The 20303-nt window shown below is 45.1% G+C and overlaps 1 protein-coding gene across 1 annotated transcript in view; it reads right to left on the reverse strand.

Moving 5' to 3' along the window:
• The window catches only part of Marchf4 (membrane associated ring-CH-type finger 4), a 123569-nt gene extending 103591 nt beyond the window's left edge, over positions 1-19978 (reverse strand). Inside the window, exon 1 of the mRNA XM_041650747.1 lies at positions 19469-19978. Coding sequence (XP_041506681.1) covers positions 19469-19978 — 510 coding nt within the window. The remainder of the gene's footprint in view (positions 1-19468) is intronic.
• Positions 19979-20303: the final 325 nt, after the last annotated feature.

Here is a 20303-nt window from a genome sequence, read left to right on the forward strand (position 1 = left end):
AACAGGTTGATAACATGATTTAAGTAAAATTCACCCACCAGCATCTCCAAGACACTGATGGTCTGAAAAATGAGAATTTCACTTCTTGTATCTTCTATAACTTCATGGCCTGAGTTTAATCAATAGCCCTTCAATTGAAATAAATTTTGATCAATGTCTAATAAAAATTATGGGTAGCCTCAGATTAATGAGAAAATAAAATTAACCGTATGCTCTGCTGCTTCGATATCCGTCCTGTCCCTGGTGTAGTCCATTCATCCAATGCTCTAGGCTTTGTAGTGATATGTTGATGTGTTAGGATAAGAAGAATGACTAGAAATGGCTGGAAAGGGGATGTAGCGGGAGGAATCTCCCTCCTGCACGTGTGTCCACTGCTATCTCTTGGGGTGGGATGAGGAAAGCCTGACTATCCTATTCACCCTCTTTCTTGAGTGTCTTAGGGTTTTTATTGCTGTGAAGAGATGCCATGACCTTGGCAACTCTGAAAAGGAAAACATTTAATTGGGGTGACTTACAGTTCATTATCATGATGCTAGAGAAGGAGCCGAGTGTAGGGGAGGAGCTGCTACAGCTTGATCCTGCAGGCAACAGGAAGTGGCTGAGCCACTGCCTGTGGCTTGAGCGCATCTGTAAAACCTCAAAGCCCGCCTCCACCTCCATAGAGACACACTTCCTCCAACAAGACCACACGTACGCCAACAAGGCCATATTTCCCAATAGTGCCGCTCCCTTTGGGGGCCATTTTTTTAAACCACCACACTGAGCATATCACTTCTCTGGACCCTGGTTTCTTGCTTGTAGAAGTCAGGAAAATAATTTCTCCTCCCTTCCCACACACAGAAATATGAACTGGTGGTGGTTCTGTCTGTGTTAGAGAATAAGGACACTTCTAGACTCACAGGGGTTCTTCCGGATTCTTTGGAGCGGTCTAAACTAAAAATACCATTCAATGAACCAGGAGAGTTTCTGTGGAGTTACTATTTTAACATAGGTGGCCCTAAATACAACCAAACCACCCACTCCTGTTACAAGGCTATTTGGACCAAGCCTACAAAAACAAGCATTGAGAAGACTAGTTAGTATTAACTAGTTAGTACTAACAAGGACTTAGCACCCTTTCCTCTCTGCACCCTGCCTATTCAAACACCCAGCTCTCTGGAGGAAACTACACTGGGTCGCAAAGCCTAACAGAGTGATGGGAAAGCAATGGGAAGGATACAGGATTGGTCAAACTGTGTGTGTGGAGGGGCGGGGTGGGGGGGCAAGGAGTTTCTGGTGAGGAGAGTCATGCTCAATCTCTCATGCCTCTGCTTTGGAAACAACATCCGCCTGTCTAGTCGCCTTTCTACCTGTTAGTCTGCTCTGCTCTTTAACAGTTAGCATCTCTGGGATCCTTGCCAGCTCTGCATGCAGTACTAGCATAGATCCTAACTCATAGAACCTGGTCTGTGGAGCTCGCTGTATTGTCTTGTGACTGCGTCTTAGCATACAAACCTTTTGTTCTAGACTCTCAACCTGCATCTCACTTCAGCATTCCTAGGACTTGGCACCCAGTTATGTCCACTCTGTGTCTTCATGGTCAATGGTTGCTCACTTTTCTTCACTACCAGACCCAGTGATCATAAAGGAAATGATTGGCAAGATATTTTCAGATTTAATCATGATCCTAAAGGTAAAATGCCTTTTAAGAGAACATCAACTTTAGTCCACTCATGGAACAAAATTGAAGAAATACCAGTGGGACTTTCTTGGGTCTTCTCTGTTTTTAACCTGGTCCTCAAGATTATTGGTCCCAAAGATAGCCTATGTACCCTTTGTTGCCTCAACCTGAATTTTTGTTTAAAAAAAATCATGCTTTATCTTTTTATAACATATTATTAATCAAACAATAGGATATACTTTTATTATGAAAAAAATGAAGCACACATAAAAGTAGAGCGAATGTAATAAATCCCACATATCCATCACCAAGCTCCAGCCTATGTCCAGTCTTGTTTCACCTGAACATGCTGGAATATTCTGAAGCAAATTCTAGGAATCATATTGGAAAAAAATGCTTTTTGATTCATACAAAGTCTAAAAATTAATTTAAATATTGAGAAAGTCCTTTGTAGAAATTGGGAGAGTATGAAAATCCTTTGAAGTCAAGATATACATTCCTTCGGAGCAAGGTATTGTGACCTTGCAAAGACCAGAGCCTCTGGGCTCTCTTTGGCGCAAAGACGCACTGAGTTAGGAGCAGGCAAATGGACAAACCTACTCCAGGGCCTTTTTCTTCTGCATCAAATACTCTAGCCCACACCCAGATATCTCCACACACCCACTCCCACAGCAGGCACACAATGGGAGTGACGCCTCTCCACCCCCACTCACTCTGCCCCCACTATTTGTTTTCCAAACACTTTAGAGAGAGCTGAGAGCCTCCAGCCTGGAAAGCCTGTCCCTCTAAAGTAGAACATTGTTCCACAGAGGCTCAAATCTGTGGCTCCTGGAGGGATCGCCACAGGATAAACGGAAACATACAACCCACGTTCACTCTGTGTACCGAAGTGCTCCTTTTGGGGTATCAAGTTTAAAACTTGAAGAACCCTACATAACAGCCAGTGTTGTTTACACAGGGAGCTATTAACTCTGTTTATGTACTTAAGATCCTGCAGTGGGGAACTCCTGCCCACACAACATTCTACCTCGCTCTGGTGCCATCCTGTCAATCCTAAAGCACTTAGCACGTGGTGCTTACACCTAGGGAGTGAGGGACACACATCAACATCCGCTGTGGACAGAAGTGGAAGGACAGATCAGAAGGAAACTTAACAGCTTTCTGGGGTCTTTTTCACCCACTGTCTTCTATATGATTCATTTTAATGTACATGTATGTATAGAGTTCTGTGCGAGTGTCCACCACATATGTGTGCAGGTGGGATGTGGTATAGTACCTTTGAAGACCAGAAGAAGGTGCATGATAGCCTGGAGCCGGAATTACAGGCAGTTGCAACAACAGACGTGGATGCTGGGACCCTCAAGAAGAGCGGGAAGAGTTCTTCACTGCTGAGCCATCCCTCCAGACCCTTACTTAACTTTACAAAACAGGTTTGTTATCTATTTATATTAGCTCCATGTTGTAGACACAAGACTCAGAGGAATTGATTGACTTTTCTGAAAGCTACAGAGCTAGTCAATGTCACAGCGACCAATCCATCCCTTCTACTCTGGAAATTATCATGATTTTCACATTTGATAAACTTCCCTTATTGTAAGTGGTGACTGTTCGTTTGTTTCCCAGGCACCCAGATCTGAATAATCACACAGAAACTATATTAATTACAACACTGTTTGGCTAATAGCTTAGGCGTATTCCTAATTAGCTCTTACGTCTTAAATTAGCCCATTTCTATTAATCCGTGTATTGCCGCAAGGCCGTGGCTTACTGGTAAAGGTTCTGGACGTCTGTCTCTTTTGGCAGCTACATGGCATCTCTTTTACTCTGCCTACTCTCTCTATATATCTCTTCCAGCCTGGCTATATTCTGCTCTGCTATAGGCTGAAGCAGCTTCTTTATTAACCAATGGTAATAAAATATATTCACAGCATATAGAGGGGAATCCCACATTATTCTATTTAAATATTTTCTTAAATCTTAATTTTAAAATAATCTCAATCTTATTGTAAAAACACAAAAGTAGAACAAAGTATTCCCATGTACCATTTACCCAACTTCTCCAAAGTTGATGTCTCCAATGAACATAAGACAATAATCAACATCAAGAATTTAACCTTGCCAGGTGGTGGTGGCAAACACCTTTAATCCCAGCCCTCTGGAGGCAGAGGCAGGTAAATCTTTGTGAGTTCAAGGCCAGCCTGGTCTACAGAGTGAGTTCTAGGATGGTCAGGGCTATACAGAGAAACCCTGTCTTGAAAAACCAAGATTAATTAATTAATTGAAAATAAAATAAAAAGAATTTAACCTCGATATAAGGCTATTGTTGAACCTGCATGCTTTATTTTAATTTTACTAGCCACCTCTACTGAATCCAAACCTGAGAGCATATTGTATTTCATTCTCACATTTCTTTAGAGCCTACTAGCCAGCACTCAGGAGGCAGAGGCAGGTGGATCTCTGTGAGTTCGAAGCCAGCCTGGTGTACATATATTCTGTTCATCTAGGGCAATTCCCCTGTCCTTCATCTCTAATGTCCTTGACACTTTGGTAAAGTACAAGCCGGCTATTTTTAAAATATTATTTAATTTAGACCTTCTTAAATATTCAAAAAGTTTTAGAAAGCCCCTAAATGGGATAGCTCTATATACCCCCTCCCGCATCTCAGGGAACATTGTGACAGTGAGGACAGAAAGACTGTGAGAGGCAGCAGAGGAGGAGGGCTGTGGACTGCTGTCTTCTGGACATGGCACGGCCATTACACTCATGAAGTCACAGCATGGCTAACCTGTACAAGACCTGCACAAATCAAATCAATCAAAATTCTACTGTAGATGGGAGAGGAGCTCACAAGGTTTCACCCTTGCTGAGGAGCCATTGGTAGCTGATGGCTAAAGGGGGAGATCATTTGTCTTTGAAGTGTGGTCTCGGGTAGGTTGCCCATCTTCCAATGAATGACCCCCATACCCACGAACTGGGCAACACCAATTGGACTTAGTGAATTAGTTAAGACAATGAAAGGTGACATGAAGTTGGGAGTGAGATGTGTTCTATCTGCACATGCACCTTTGTGTTGGAAGAGGGCATCAGATCCCACTAGAGATGGTTGTGAGGCACCATGTGGTTGCTGGGAACTGAACTCAAGTCTCTGGAATAGCGGTCAGTGCTTTTAACCACTGAGCCATCTCCCCATCTCCAAGTAATAAGTTTTTAAAAAGAAATGAGCTGAGAAAAAAGTTTTGTGCACCCTCAAATGATCATAACCATATTTTGAGCTATGCTGGGCATATTTATTAACAAGAGCTTATTCTACATTGAAGGGCAGTTTTTGATTTTGTTCACCGTGATGCTTCCTTATAGATTTAAAAAATGTTTTGTATATCTAAGGTAATTTTTATTTAGCTGATAAGTGTTGCTGCGATAAGTTAGGTTTCGCATACCCATACATACATATGCACCTCTTCCTGAAGTCATCAACCCACAGTCACACCCGGTCCAAGGAAGAAATTCTTTAGGAAATTCTTGCAGGAAATGATGGAGACTGGCAAGGTCGAATAACAACATTTGGAGACTCTTTATTGTGTGCTTGTAATGTTATTGTATTCTGTATGACACACTCTGCTGAGAGTTTTTGCACACAGCGATGCCCTGTTATTATCTTTCTTATTCTACAGTGGAGGAAATTAAGATTCGGAGTGTGACTCAACCAATGTCACACACTGGTACAGCGGCATTGGGACTGATGATTCCGGTTCTGAAAGCTTCTCGGTCTGGCTTTTCAGCGCCTTGTCTAAGGTCAAGTTGATAGTCTTATGATCTTATCCACCATGCTAATTCTGTCAAAAGCACATTTGACTCTGTGTTCCCATTGAACTTGTTGGTGAAGCAGCTTTCATTTCTAGTGTCCTAAATTCTTTCCCCAGCTTGATCTTCAGTGCTCAGTCCTGAAGCTGCTTTTCCTTCCTCCTATCCTTCTTTCCCCTCCCACGGTCCTCCTCATGCTCGGAATCAATTCCAGGAACCTGCCCATGCTAGGCAAGTACTGTACATCCCCCTTTCATTAAGCCAGTTCTCTTCCGGTGGAAGGAGAAACTGGGTTTCTACCAGCCCCAGGTATCACTCTTCCTCCTTCTAGTGCAGTAGCTCTCAACAGGTGGGTTTACCATCAGGTATCCTGCAGATCACATATTTACATTACAATTCATAAACAGTAGCAAAATTGCAGTTATGAAGTAGTGAAATAATTTCATGGTTGGGGCACTGCAACATAAGGAACTGTATTAAAGGGTCTCAGTATCAGGACGGTTGAGAGCCACTCTCACAAACAAAGACAGCAGAGCTAGAAGCCTGAGTATCCTCAAGTTCAGCCTCCTTTTACAAAGGAGGAAATGGCGACACTAACTGCTAGCATTTCTGGAGTGTATAGTGAGGGGCAGGCTGTGTTCTCAAAATTTGCCACAGAGAGGAGCATTCAACTTTTACAACTACCAAGACAAGCACTAATACGGGAGAGGCTTCTAGAACTCGCTCAGCTCTGAGCACCTTCCCTTTAGACATCCGGGGGATTGCTGTTAGACAGAACCATGCTTCAAGATACAGCAGCAAGTTGTAGAAGAAATCAACGTGTCTCGCTGAGCCAGCGCACGTAATAAATTGTGAGGCGTGGGTCTGGTTAGTGTCTGTGGCTCTGACTTGGGATTTCTGGGCTTTCCCAGGGAAGCTCCTGGTTTGACAGTATTCAAATACTCTCTGCACACAGCTGTCTTAGGCAGGGTGTCTATTTGCTGGGACAAAATGCCAGGACCAAAGCAACTTGGGGAGGGAAGGGTTTATTCAGCTTCCAGTTCTCAGCACTGTTCATCATCAAAGGAAGTCAGGACAGGAACTCAAACAGGGCAGGAACCTGGAGGCAGGAGCTGACGCAGAGGTCATGGAGGGGAGCTGTTACTGGCTTGTTCCTCATGGCTTGCTCAGCCTGCTTTCTTACAGAACCCAGGACCGCCATTTCAGGGTTGGAATCGCCCACCGTGGGCTAGGCCCTCCCCCATTGACTACTAATTAAGAAAATGCCCTACAGGCTTGTCTACGGCCTGATCTAATGGAGGCATTTTCTTAATTGAGGTCTCTCTCCCTCTCAGATGACTCTAGTCTGGGTCAATTTGACATAAAATTATGCAGCACACCAACCCAGGAGTGGGAATCAATGATTGCATTCAGGAAACTTACAGTGACTGAGCAACAGGAAAAACAAAAGCAGCAAACCCCAGATTTAATGCAGCACATGAAAAGCAGGGCCCCCTCAGGTCAGCGTCCCACAGGGATGAACTTTCCCATATTTCAGCTGCCCTGTCCGAAACAGGCAGCTTTCAGTTCCATGAAGCAGGGAAAGAGAAACTCATGAGGCATTTCTTCCAGCCTCTGCCTGGGTGACATATCATTTCCTTCCTGGACACATGGTCATGTGTCTTACCAAATAGTCCCATCCTCCTGACGTGGTGCCCCAAGCTCTAGTCCTTATCTGTCCTAGGATTTCAGGTCTGTGGCTACATTTCTTTTTCCCACATTGTTGTCTCCTAATATACAGTATTCTGAGAACAATCAGTCAGCCACCTTGGAATCGAATAGAGAGAAAGAAAGAAAGAAAGGAGGGAGGGAGGGAGGGAGGGAGGGAAGCAAAAACCTTAGGGTTTAAAATGTAGACTCTATGACACCATACGCAGATCGTGGCCTCCAGCTCTGCATATCATCCCCTTCCTGAGGTCCTTTTAGTGCCCATGAAGGCTTCAGAACTGTTTTAAAAGTGGATGATGGTTATTATCGTTATCAACTTGACTGGACTTATAATCTCCTAGGAGCCACCCCTCTGGGTATGGCTATGAAGCCGCATCTGGAAAGGTTTGATGGGGAGGAAAGAATCACTCCAAATGTGGATATCACCATTTCATGAACAAGGGGGAAAGGGCAGTAGGGAAGAAAGCCAGCAGAGCGCAGGCATCATCCCCCCACCCCCCAACCCCCACCCCCCAACCCCCATCCCCACCCCCCATCCCCACTCCCCACTCCCCCCACCCAGCTTCCTGATTCACAGAGAGATAAGCAAGCTCAGCAGCCAGGCCTTCCCGTTCAGGATGGGTTGCAACCTCAAACTGTGAGGGAAGATAAACCCTTCTTTTCTTTCTTAAAGATGTATTTGCTTGCATTTTTAGTGTGTGCTGGTGTTGTTAAATACAAGTATTGGTGTTTTGTCTTCAAGTGACAGCACCACACATGAATGTCGTGAACATGGAGGCCAGAAGAGGGCATTGGATTCTTTGGAACTGGAGTTACAGACAGTTGTAAGCCACCCTGTGGGTGCTGGGAATTGAACTTGGGTCCTCTGGAAGAGTACCCAGCACTCTTCACAGCAAGGCCATCTCTCTGGGCAAATCTTTCTTCATAGAAATGATAAAAATGTCACTACGACAAGGTGTGAAGCCCAGGGGAGCATTATTCAGACTTCAGGCATGGATATTCTATATGGAATCCACCTCTATTACTTTCTTCAAAATTTTCATTTTTAATTATCTCACATCTTTATTTCAGTGCATTTACTCTAAAGATGGCTTTGTACCACTTCCATAAATGAAAACCAGTGTCATTTATCACAAAAAACTAAATTGTGGGACTTTCGTTCAATGAAATATTACCGAGTAATAAAAAGCGCTTGCATGGCCCACGTGCACACACACACACACACACACACACACACACACACACACACACGCCCCTAAAAGGGCATGCAGGAAATGCGAATGCATATTACTAAGTGTAAAAATTAAACTAAAAGAGCTATCTGCTGCCCTAACTAGCTGACATTCTGTAAAAGGTCAGACTGTGTGGGTGGGAGAAGTGAATGACTGAGAAGAGGAACAAAGAGGTGGAGACAAACATGGGCGGAGTGGTGGAGAGAACCCTTGGAAAAGATAGAGCTAACGCAAACCCTGATGGACTCTGGGTAATAATGAGGTTAATCTTGGTTAATCAATTGTAACAAACATACCTCTTGGGCGGGAGATGTTGGCGGCAGGAAGACTGGGAGTGCGTGGGAACTCTCTGAACTTCCTGCTTTGTTTTACTGTTAACATTGTGTTAATGAAAAGACTATTAAAAATAATAGACAGATATGAACAAAATAATCCAAAGTTCTATTTAGATATTGGAGCGTAGCCAAAGGCTCTGAGTCTGATGCCTTCTCCTTTTGTTTACAAAGGAGAGTAACTACGTTGGAAAAGTGTTAAAGACAGGCTGCTACTACAACAAAATTTCTGTCCTGGACACAATCCTAAGGCGCGAGGTCACACCGGGCAGGAATAGTATTCTCCTGCATGAGTCAATGTCATTTAGAAGCACATCCACCCTACCCCAGATATTCCAGGACATGAGTTCAGCAATGGCTGGAAGGCAAGCAGCTCACTGATATGCACCGGGTGAGGATCTCCTCTGCCTTTCTCTGCTTGCTGTTCTGTATGCTTAGTCTGGTCCCAGCTTCTGGGGACTCAGAGTCCAGGTAAACGGTCTTTTTTTTTTTTAATTCAACATTTGCTGCCAAGCATAGAACAGTGCTTGATAAAAATCAATCAAGGATATGATGGTGGTGGAAATGGATAAGGATGAGGTATAGCATTTCTGACCCCTGGGAGAGGACAGAGTTCAGCCGAGTCAGGCAAAATGAAAGTGGGAGCGGCTGAGCAGAGACTCCCCATCTAAACATGTGCATGCTGGGGTTTCCTTGGGCTCCTAATACAGCCTTAAATGTCTGGGACACACCAATGGAAAGGGAGCTATACCCTAACTCATGACAGGTTGTCATGTGCTTAGATCTTTAGTGTGTAGGGTCAGATTCGTACAAGTGTTCACATTTAGTGTTGCATCGTTGTCTTCCAAACAGTGACATCCAGGAGTAGGGGAATGAAACAAACAGCCAACCTGGGGAGGGCCCTGAATGGGAATGAAATACACCTTTCTGATGTCAAAGCCTGTGTGACGATGCTCCCGGAGACATGGGTGGTGGTTGACACAAAGTCTATCCTGTTTGGGGGCGGGGGGGTTGTTAAAAAAAAAGTTTGTTTTTCCCATCATTCTTCAACAGAGTGAGGAAAATATGTTTCTGGCCATGTGACCTCACGCCAGGACAATGATTACTACAATTGCTAGGTCAATAGTCATCAGTATTTGTCCTTACAAATCTTACAGAAAATTAAATTGGATGGGCCTCTGAAGAGAATATCTTTAAGCGCCATACTAGGAATTTCAATTTATACACATAAGTGCACAGATACACACCTACTCACAAATGTGCTTCCTACCAGGCATGTGCTAGGGACCAGAGATAGCATCATTCGCATGGAATGAATATGCTCCGGGAAGAAGGAGAAAGAGTCAGCAATGGCAAAGCTCCTGCTCTGTACAGAGTCGCACCTTAGCCGTGATGGGAGCTTCGGGAGGGCTCTGCAGGTCTTGCCTTTCTCCCGTCACATTCAGATCAACCTCTCTATAAATGAGGAAAATAATTTGATCCGTCTTCCACCGTAATTCTGTAGACAACTTGAAATTTCATAGATTAGTATTGAGTATTTGGCCCATTTTGTAACCCCGTACTGCTAACTATTTTTACTAGTTCTCTTAATCCTGTAAGTAAGGGTTTTGTATCTATCTTAGTTAGCTTTAGTTGCCAGCTTCACACAGCCTAGAGAAATCTTCATGAGGCTGGGGGCGGTGGTGGTGCACCCCTTTAATCCCAGCACGTGGGAGACAGAGGCAGGTGGATCTCTGTGAGTTCAAGGTCAGTCTGGTCTATGTAGTAAGTTCCAGCACAGCCAGGGCTATGTAGGGAAACTTTGTCTATGCCTACCTCCTTCAAAGAGCAATTAGCTGAGTTAAAACCTAGGAGCTGGGTATCCCTTTCTGGGGCAAGAGGTAACTTCTTGGCTACTAGAGCTAGGCAGAGCCTATATTTTCAGATTTCCCACCTCTTCTGATAGCACCTACCTGGTACTCAAAATGTAATTCATATCCAGGCCCAGCAAGACAAATGCCGCATGTTCTCTCTTACGCAGTTCACATGTCCACACTCAAACACGCACATAATGTGATTTAAAAATCAAATGAATCTTTAAATTTTTTACTAAAGCCAGGCATAGCAGAACACGCCTTTAATCCCAGCATTTGGGGGGCAGAGGCAGGCGGGTCTCTGTGAATTCGAGGCCAGCATGGTCTACTTAGTGAGTTTCAGGATAGTCAAAGCTACATAGTGAGACCCTGTCTCTAAATAAATAGAGTATTAAAAAGGAGTTTAAACACAGATACCTTGCATAAGTTGACAATGCTTTCCTCTAGAAGACATGGGCTATTAAATGAAAATGCCAAGTGCCAAGACTGGGCTATCTCCCCACGAGTCAGGGAGTCTCTGGGGACTCCCCCAAACAACACAGTTAATGCTATTGCTCTCATCATAACAGAAAATAAGACCGGGGCTGGAGAGATGGCTCAGTGGTTAGGAGCACTGCCTGCTCTTCCAAAGGTCCTGAGTTCAATTCCCAGCAACCACATGGTGGCTCACAACCATCTGTAATGAGGTCTGGTGTCCTCTTCTGGCCTGCAGACATACACACAGACAGAATATTGTATACATAATAAATAAATAAATATTTTAAAAAAACAGAGAATAAGACCTTTTGCTGAAGCTATAACACATGTGGATTGTAGCACACAAAATCATGCTGAAACCGACCAGAAAACCCCCTCCACTCTGGCTAGCTTTGATGGTGCCAGAAGAAGGCCACAGGGAGGGACATGTCATTAATGACATTGCTAAGCCCCAGGTGATGAACCTGAATGCTACAATGCTGAGCATCCAGGCAGGATGTGCCCGCTAGTGCAATAGTGATATGAAGGCTAGAGGGAAAATCAACCACTTTCTGGTTGGATTGAGGCCTGTTCCTCATGAGTAGAATCATATTTGGCACTATAACCCTGGTCAAAAACCCAGGGGCTCTAGTGGAAAACCTGCTAGCATTGTATTGCTCAATGGGCATGCCGTTCAGTTGCCTTCTAAATATTTACGTTTATACCGTAGGCTACTGCTGTTCTCAACCTTAGCCAAAGAGACTGCCCTCTACCATGGGCAAGCAGTTAAGGCACAGTCTCTTAACTGATCAAAGTGTGGAGGATAATTGACTATTGAGTGTCCATCCCCAACTGGGACATCTCTATCACCCTCCAGCTCAAGACCAGGGAAGGAGGGGGGAAGAACATAAGAGCTGGATGATGGGAGAATGCTCTGAGATGCTGCCTTCTGGACATGATACAGTCGCCACTCTCATGAACTCCCTGCGCTGTGGCCACCCACACGAGATCAAGAATTCTAACAGGCATCACTGTTTGGACTCAGTGGGTTATAAAAGAAAAAAGGCCAGGCAGTGATGGCACACACCTTTAATCTCAGCACTCGGGAGGCAGAGGCAGGTGGATCTCTGTGAGTTTGAGGCCAGCCTGGCCTACAGAGTGAGTTCTAGGACAGGCTCCAAAGCTACACAAAGAAACCCTGTCCCAAAAACACAAACAAAAAAAAGGAGAAGGAGAAGAGGAAGAGGAAGAAGAAAATAAAAAGGAGAAGATATGAAATGGAAGTGGAAAGGGTTATTTTGGGGGACAGTCAGAGGGAGTGGGAAGGGGAGTCAGGGTAGATAACATCAATACATACTCTCTATATATGAAATTGTCATGTATGCATAAAGCACATCTAAAGAACAAGTAAAAGATATTCTGGAAAACGTAATTTATTCAATTTTGTCATGAGGTTAGCTCCCTTGTGTACATCCATTTTTGCTTTTCACATCCAAACAAGGAGATATCAAATGTGCACTGGATATAATATATATGTATATATGCACATCCTGCCTTGCATACAATTCATCTCGTGTAGGGGAGGGGACGCGGTGCAGCTTGGGCCACCCAATGTTCACTTGCCAGCTCCTTTACCTTCAGGCTTTCTCGCCATCAAACAAGAAGTGCTCGCTCACTCCCTCAGCCCTTCTAGGATGCCCCCTTCCTTCAGCTTCCTTCCCTGTCCTACACTCATAGGATACAACTGGGCTTCTCCAACCACGTTCTCAGCTATTCCCCATGTTTACCTTCTCTCAGGCTCTCTCAGAATCCATATTTCTCAACTTCCTGCCCTTCCAGCTGTATTAAGTAACTCTCTAGATGAATGGCTGAGCCTGAAGCCACACCCAATAAGTGAGTCAAAGTTTCCCAAACTGATGCAGACTAGCAAGTGCAAGATCACTCTAGAGAGCAACAGGTGGAGCTGCAGTTCTCAACCTGTGGGTCATGACCCCTTTGGGGCGTGGCAAGTGATTCTTTCACAGGGGTCACATATCTGATATCCTGCATAGCAGACGTTTACATAACGATTCACAACGGTGGCAGAATTACAGTTATGAAGCAGCCACAAAAATAATCTTAGGTTTGGGGATCATTACAACATGAAGAACTGTATCAAAGGGTCGCAGCATTAGGAGGGCTGAGAACCACTGGTGAGAAGGATCAACAGATAATTGATTGTACCGCTGTCAAGATGGTGAGTGTCTTCCCCCAACCCATCCCTCTCTCTCCCTCTCTCTATCTCTTGCTCACTTTCGCTCTCTCTCTCTCTCTCTCTCTCTCTCTCTCTCTCTCTGTGTGTGTGTGTGTGTGTGTGTGTGTGTGTGTGTGTGTGTGTGTAAGAGATAGAGAGAAAGAGACATATTCTGGTATTTTCATAAGCATGGTCTGTGCATGTCAATAATACCCAAATCGGCAAAATATCCAGTACCTGGCTGTGAGATTTGAGCATCTTTATATCAATGCCCAGCAGACATTAGAGCATTGGTAATGAAGAATTAGCATTAAGATGAAGAAAGGGTCCTTGGAGCTTGCAGTTTTAGTAGGACCCATAGAAGCTGAAGTAGGAACTTTAAATGGAAGTAGAAACTAAAAGGCAGCAATAGAAAAACTGAAGATAGTGACCACCTTTTCAAGTAGAAACCTGTATTCTTCCGTCTGTGGTGGTGTCTTGCCTATCGGGCATGAAGAGCTTGCTCCCTACCCTGGTACGTGCATGGTGAAAAGCCATGATTACACCAATCATAGGACTACCAAGAATTTGGGGTTCCTATAAACAATGACAAAGTCCATTTATTTCTCAAGGACACATTTGAATACTCTGCTTACTGAGACAAGATGTCCCAACATTAGATAAGCCTTGCAGGATAGGGTGTCATTTCTTTCTGCTTGGATTTAAGAAATCCTTCTGCCCTCCCCCCCACCCCAATGTCCTTTGTGAACTGAAACTCTCAAACCAAGAAAAAAGCATCTTCTAGCTCCAGACATCCATAAGATTTCTCTCTAAACCTGTCTATGGCATCTTTGCCTAGCGTTGACAGAATGTACTTGATATCAAAGCTCAAACTAACTCCCCTGGAGATCCCTCACCAGCCAAGGCACTCCCCTTTATGGCCCTTCTTTCCTACAACACACTTTCAGCACTAGATGGAAGTGGGCTTTTTTACTTTTTCTCCTAAACATTCCTCTTTTTTTTCCCAATTATCTTGACTATGGATATGCCCACTTGAGCAAACATTTCATCACCTAATTTAGAGCACTGAAGTGAGTCCCAGGCTCTGGGCTGAGATCTAATGACCTGATGAGAAAAAAGCACACACAGGCCGCTTTCTCCTGGGATCTTATTGTCCTTTCCTAATGCCTCCCTTGGACCCAGGCAAGTCCTCTGGCTTTAGAAGTTAATAGCTGTTCCCTCCTCAAGCACAGCTGACGACAGAGAAGGAGTCTGAAAAAATGAGGAGCCAGGTCCCTCTTCTGGAATGTGCTCCAGTTACCTGGTACCCTGGAGTTCTTGCCCAGATAGAGATAAGCCTGCTCCTAGAACCTGGAGGACTTTCTTCACGTCTATAAACTTCCATCCTAGGCGAGAGGACTATGGGAAGAAACCACTGTTTAGCAAATGGTATGGACAGAACTTGGATGAGAGAATCAGAGTGGTCTGTGGATAGCTCCATCGGCCAATGCAGAATTCAGACAAATCTCAAATTTATAAATTCAAACTCATTCTCCTACTTACTTTGAATCCACAGTAGTCAGATTGAGAGGAGAGAGCTGTATTTAACAGTCTGTTTAGATGGCTTTATTACTTGCAAATATTCTAGCCTACAGTGTGAGAGCTTCTATTATCATCTTTGTCTAAGATTCATAAGCTTTAGGTATGGCTTTGTTCATTGCGCAAAGAGGTATTAATGAAGCAAGTACACAAGGAAATACAAACTCAAACCGCAGTTCCCAGAAGAGCCAATGCATCATCTGGACCTAAACTGCTCTTCTGGATCTTCATTCCCAGAGTTCTCCATGCATCTAGCACGTTCCTCTGAACCTTGTAAAACCTTTATTCTATGGTTCAATAACCCACCACACTAAAACCTTCCTTGTCATTCTCTTTCTCTGTGAACAAAGTTCTCAGGAAGCTAGCCCCGGAGGAATAAGAAAGACACTCGAGTCTGCTGAATTCCTCTAGACGTGTTTCCTACTTTTCATTAAATCCAAAGAGTGTGTCTACTCCCAACCTTGCTCTAGACTGCATCCTTAGCCCTGAGCCCCACCTTCAGGCATTCCACAGCCTCCCAGCCTGGCAGGTGGTGTCGTCTCTTTGTGAAGCACACTTTTCTGACATCTTTTCTGTTGCTTTCTATCTAGCCTCAACCTTTCAGCCGGAATCCATTTCCTCTCACTTGGTCTTCAACAGCAACAGAGAAGCCTTCCTGACTAATTGGGGGAAAGTAGCAAATCCCCCACCACCATCCTCCATACCTCTCTTTCTGAATAGGTATCCAACCCACTGACTGTTTTTAAACCTGTCTCTTTCTTGTTCAGATAATAACGAAACTCACTCAGGCTCATCCTCTGTGTGTTCTTGATCTCTGTCAGGTCCTGTGATGTCTGGGTTAGATAGTGACATCCTAGAAGACCGGGCCACATCTAACGCGTGTCTCTAGCCCCTGCTCGGTGAAGCAGCAGGCCTAGTTGGCTCTTAATAAAGACTTTGGTGTTGGAAACAGAGGAACAGCACTCTGTGCCTAGAGCATTATACGTGCAAGAGAAGCCATCCACGGCAGCACCAGCCCTCCTGCTAGCCTGTGCGCTGGGGCACACCTGAACAAAGCAAGGGGATGCTGTCTCACATTGGAGAGAATAATAACCAGAACAGGACACTGCCACGGCTGCTGTTGTAGCATTGACTGACTTGGTGTTCAGAGCCATCCTACAAAGCAGAGACTGTCATTATCGTACAAATGAGGAATCGGAGGCACAGTTAGGCCATATAGCTAGTTCATTACTCCAGTTAGGGCCATCTGACCTCAGGCAGCCTCACCATACCAACTACGGTGCACTGTTCTTCTAGGAGGGTTAGACACTAGCCACGAGTAGAGAGTAAGGGGAGATGCAAAAGCCCCTGCCGCACACTCTCAGGGGTCTATGAACACAGTCTTACATGAACGAATGGCTGAGAGGAGAATGGAATGGCTACTCAGGAACTTTCTAGAATGAGCCAACAGGTTCTCAAAGCATACCCCATCCTTCCTTCTCCTCCCAGAACTCCTCTTCTGTTTTGTAAACATTCTAAGTCTGCTCACATTTGGATTATTGAGTTTGTTGTTTCATGCAGAGAGAAGGCTTTCCCCAGATCTGTACTCTGCCAGGTCCTCCTCATCATTTAGGTGCCAGCTTGGATGGGGCATTCTTAGGGAGGCTCTCCCTGCTTGCCCTATCGAAGGTAGATGGACTATCTTGTCCCTTCTTTTCATTCATGGTTAACTCATTATTGTATATGGTCTTGTCTTACTTGTTTTCACTGTGGTTCTCCATCTGCAATCACCTTGTTTACCTACTAGTTCATTTGCCCATTTCTGTGCCCCCCCCCCCGGAAGGCCAGCTTCAAGACAGCAGAGATCTCATCTGCTTTTGTTCACTTAGGGAGGTTTAGTCCTGGAGCCATGGCACTCTGTGGCTTTTAACCATCAAATAAGCACACACGAGTGAATGGATGCAAAGTCCTTTGTGGAAACCTGCAAATGTGAACCTAACTGAATCTCCCTGGAGCCCTTCACTGTGTTACTGTAAACACTTTGCAGGAGGAGACCAAATCTTTATTTTTGTCAAGCTTTTGGATCCTCGAGTAGTGGCGAATGAAAGCGTGGTATGTGGAAGGGCAAGTTTTTGGTTCCTTTGTTTGGACAGGTGGAAAAGAACCAAGCCATTCAGCTATTCAGGTCGCAGATCACTCCCCTCCTAGACTAGGGAGAGACAACTGCTTGACAGTGATCTCTGTCTGTCTGTCTGTCTGTCTCAACAGAAACTGAAATACAGAAATCTCCACCTGACCCTTCTCTGTCTCCACCTCTCCTCTTTTCTCTTTCTCTAGAGTGCCCCAGCTTCTCTCCTTTGTCTTCCTTCCTCATTGAAATTTTATAAATAAAAGTGAGAACTGGGAAACATAACAACTCCCATTTCTCTTGTTACCACTGTAGCATGATCCCAGGCTCCTACAGCAAGTAAACCCCCCAAACACGATAATCATTTCTTTCTTTCTTTCTTTCTTTCTTTCTTTCTTTCTTTTTTCTTTCTTCAAGACATGGTTTCCCTGTATAGCCTTGGCTGTCCTGGAACTCGTTCAATAGACTAGGCTGGTCTCGAACTCAGAGATCCACCCACTTCTGCCTCTCAAGTGCTGGGATTAAAGGCATGCGCCACCACCACCTGACCCGTGATAATCATTTTAAGAAGGGCTTGACTTGGTCCCATCACAGTGAAGACACAGCCCCCCCCCCACATAATAAGAGAACCCATTCCTCCAGTGATGGTAGCTTTTTTATTCAGCGTTTCATTTATAACACACAGTAAAGATGATGAACAGCAGATGTTCCCAGCCCTTGGTCAGCCCTTGGGTCACAAGAGGGCATTTTAGGGTATTACTAATGATCCCCCTTTGTTTCCAAAAAAATGCAGCTTTTCCATGATTGAAAAACATGTTAATAATATGTTAATCCCTTACAAGGTATTTTCACACTTCTGGGCTCTCCTACAAAGGAAGAATATGGAAAGCAAGTGCTATCTCGTGGAAATTGGAATGGAAGCCTAGAGGCATAAAGTTATTTGAAGAATATTTCACAGCAGGTGAAATATTATCTCAGTACACATTCCAAGACTTGCTGTTTTCTAGAGACAAGAGAGCTCTTGCCAGAAGGCACACTTCCAATAGCCCCTGTGATACGCACACATGCGCCAGCCCATATGGGGGAGGAAGAAATAGTTTTGGAAGTTAATAAGCAAAATCACTCTATGTTTTGGGAAAGCTGGGGTCCCTGAATGAGACAAATCCTGACCTGAGCGAGGCTCATCTTTGCTATTAGCCACACACCTTCCACAGAAGCCTGGTACTGACAATGGAGCAATGTCCTACAAGAAAGATAGTGAGTGGGCAACCTGGACCTCCTGAGCCACCAGCATTTCGTTTGCTGCTTCAGGTAACCATAGTTATAAATGGAGGAGCCCAACCCTCAGTCTCTCAGAGAGACTTCTTCACTTCCTTTCACAGTGCCTAGGCTGTAGCCCCAGGCATCACCAGTCCCTAAGTGCTTTGCCCATTCAGAGTCAAGAGAGGAAAAATGAATGAAAATGTCAGCTACGCCTGTGCCTGTCTCATAGAGTTAGCAAGAAGGGGGCTATCAGGAACACCAATGTGGCACCCTACTCTACTGACACCTATGCAGGGACACCCAGGATCTCTCCGCTTCGAGAGACTGCTGAAGCGGTCACTGAGGTGATCACAGAACCCTGCCCACATCCCTATCAAATGTGGCCGCTCCTCCATCACTAAGGAGACCTGATCTCCAGGTGAGTCTTGTTTTCCTGGGATTCTTCACTATGTGTTTTCACAATTCAGAACTGTTGTGGATTAGCACATCCATCCAGTGTTGTGAACACTAGACAGCTGGAGTAATGAGAGGGTTGTCTGTGGAAATCTGAATAGATAAGGAAGGGAGACCCTGCCTGACTTGAAAAAAAAAATCTCTGTCCCATGCCATGAATGGGGAAAGTGTAAGGGAAGGGGAGTAGATCTGGCAAGATTCTTTCCCAATGTCCCTTAAACTCACTCTGGCTTAAAGTATCTGATTCCAACATAGGGAAAATTCAAGATCACCAAAAAGTGTCTTGGCAAACTGAGGTAGCCTCAAAGGAAACAAACAAACAGGGGTTTTGGACTTCACTCTATAAGACTAGGAAGGGAGAGCATAATCTTGACACAATTTCAGGAAAGGGAGAAATATGAATGTAGAGGTGACTATGGATTGAGGGGGTTACCAACAAGAAACCAGCTAAAAGTGTTTTTTAGCAACAAACATGAAGGTCCCTCTGAGTCTCTCCACTTCATTGCTTCTGGATCTTCTGTTCTGAGTACTTAGGGAAGTTTGGGGATGGAATTGAAGAGACTTGCTTTGGGGGAGGGTGCAAAATCCAAGTGCAACTGAGCTAGTTATCCAACAGACTCCTTCCGGCACCTATTGGTCAAGCTTCACCAAAACATCATTGAGAAACTCTAAACACTTACTGTCTCTGACACTAGAAACAGTATAATAGTTCCCTAGGGCAAACAGTTAAGTGGCAATCTTCATGGCCTGGAGAATACCACACACCAAAGCAGGGGAAGTGGAAAGGACTCACCTGTTCTGGTCCCTGGAAACAGATGCGGCAGAGGGGAGTCCTCATGCCACTGTCCAGGCTACTTCCTAGAGAGTAGCTGTCCTCAGCTTTCTCCTTACAGAATTCATCGGAGGAAGCACTGCTGAGCAGGGAGGCAGGTGGCCCTGTGGCTGGGCCATCCCAGTCATCTTCCACGGAAGGAGGCAAAGGTGGTGGAGGTGGCAGAGGAGGGGTCTCCCTTCCCACGGCTTCTCGAGGGCCCCTCCAGCCTGCCCACCCCCCGGCACCCAGAGCCGGCAGGGTGTTGTTGTTGGCCGCCACACCAGGGAGCTGGGGGTCACCGTGCATGGGCAGGGGCGCTGGAGGGGGGCGCCTCAGTAAGAAAACCTTCAGGTCATTGAAGAGCATTCGGCAGCGGCACTTGAGGAGACCCTGGTGGCGCAACATCTGGGGAGCTGGGGTGCACAATCCACAGCAATAGCGGCCACAGCAGCAGCAGCACCACAGCAGCCCACCCAGGGGCATGAGCATGTGACAGGGAAGCAGAGGACTGGAGAGGGGCAGCTGGAGTCTTTGAAGAGGTGGATAGGGTGGGGCTTGGGGTCCACAGTGTTTCTGTGTTAAAGAAGAACCTCCTTTCTTATTGGCTCTTCTTACAACCCCTCCAAGCAGCAAATAAATTACCTCCTAGACTGACAACTGCGAGCTGATGATTCTGAACGCTCCTAAGAAAAACGCAAAGTAAAAAAAAAAGTTTCTTGTCCTGGCAGCCCCACCCCAACCTCAGACTTAGCTCTGACTGTCGTCTCCTTTTTGTCTTTGACCCCAGAATAGGGGCAATAGAAGAAGCATCAAG

The sequence above is a fragment of the Microtus oregoni genome, unplaced genomic scaffold (genome assembly GCF_018167655.1).
Source record: "Microtus oregoni isolate MIOR12 unplaced genomic scaffold, Mior012 000004F_ref0000308, whole genome shotgun sequence".
NCBI lineage: Eukaryota > Metazoa > Chordata > Mammalia > Rodentia > Cricetidae > Microtus > Microtus oregoni.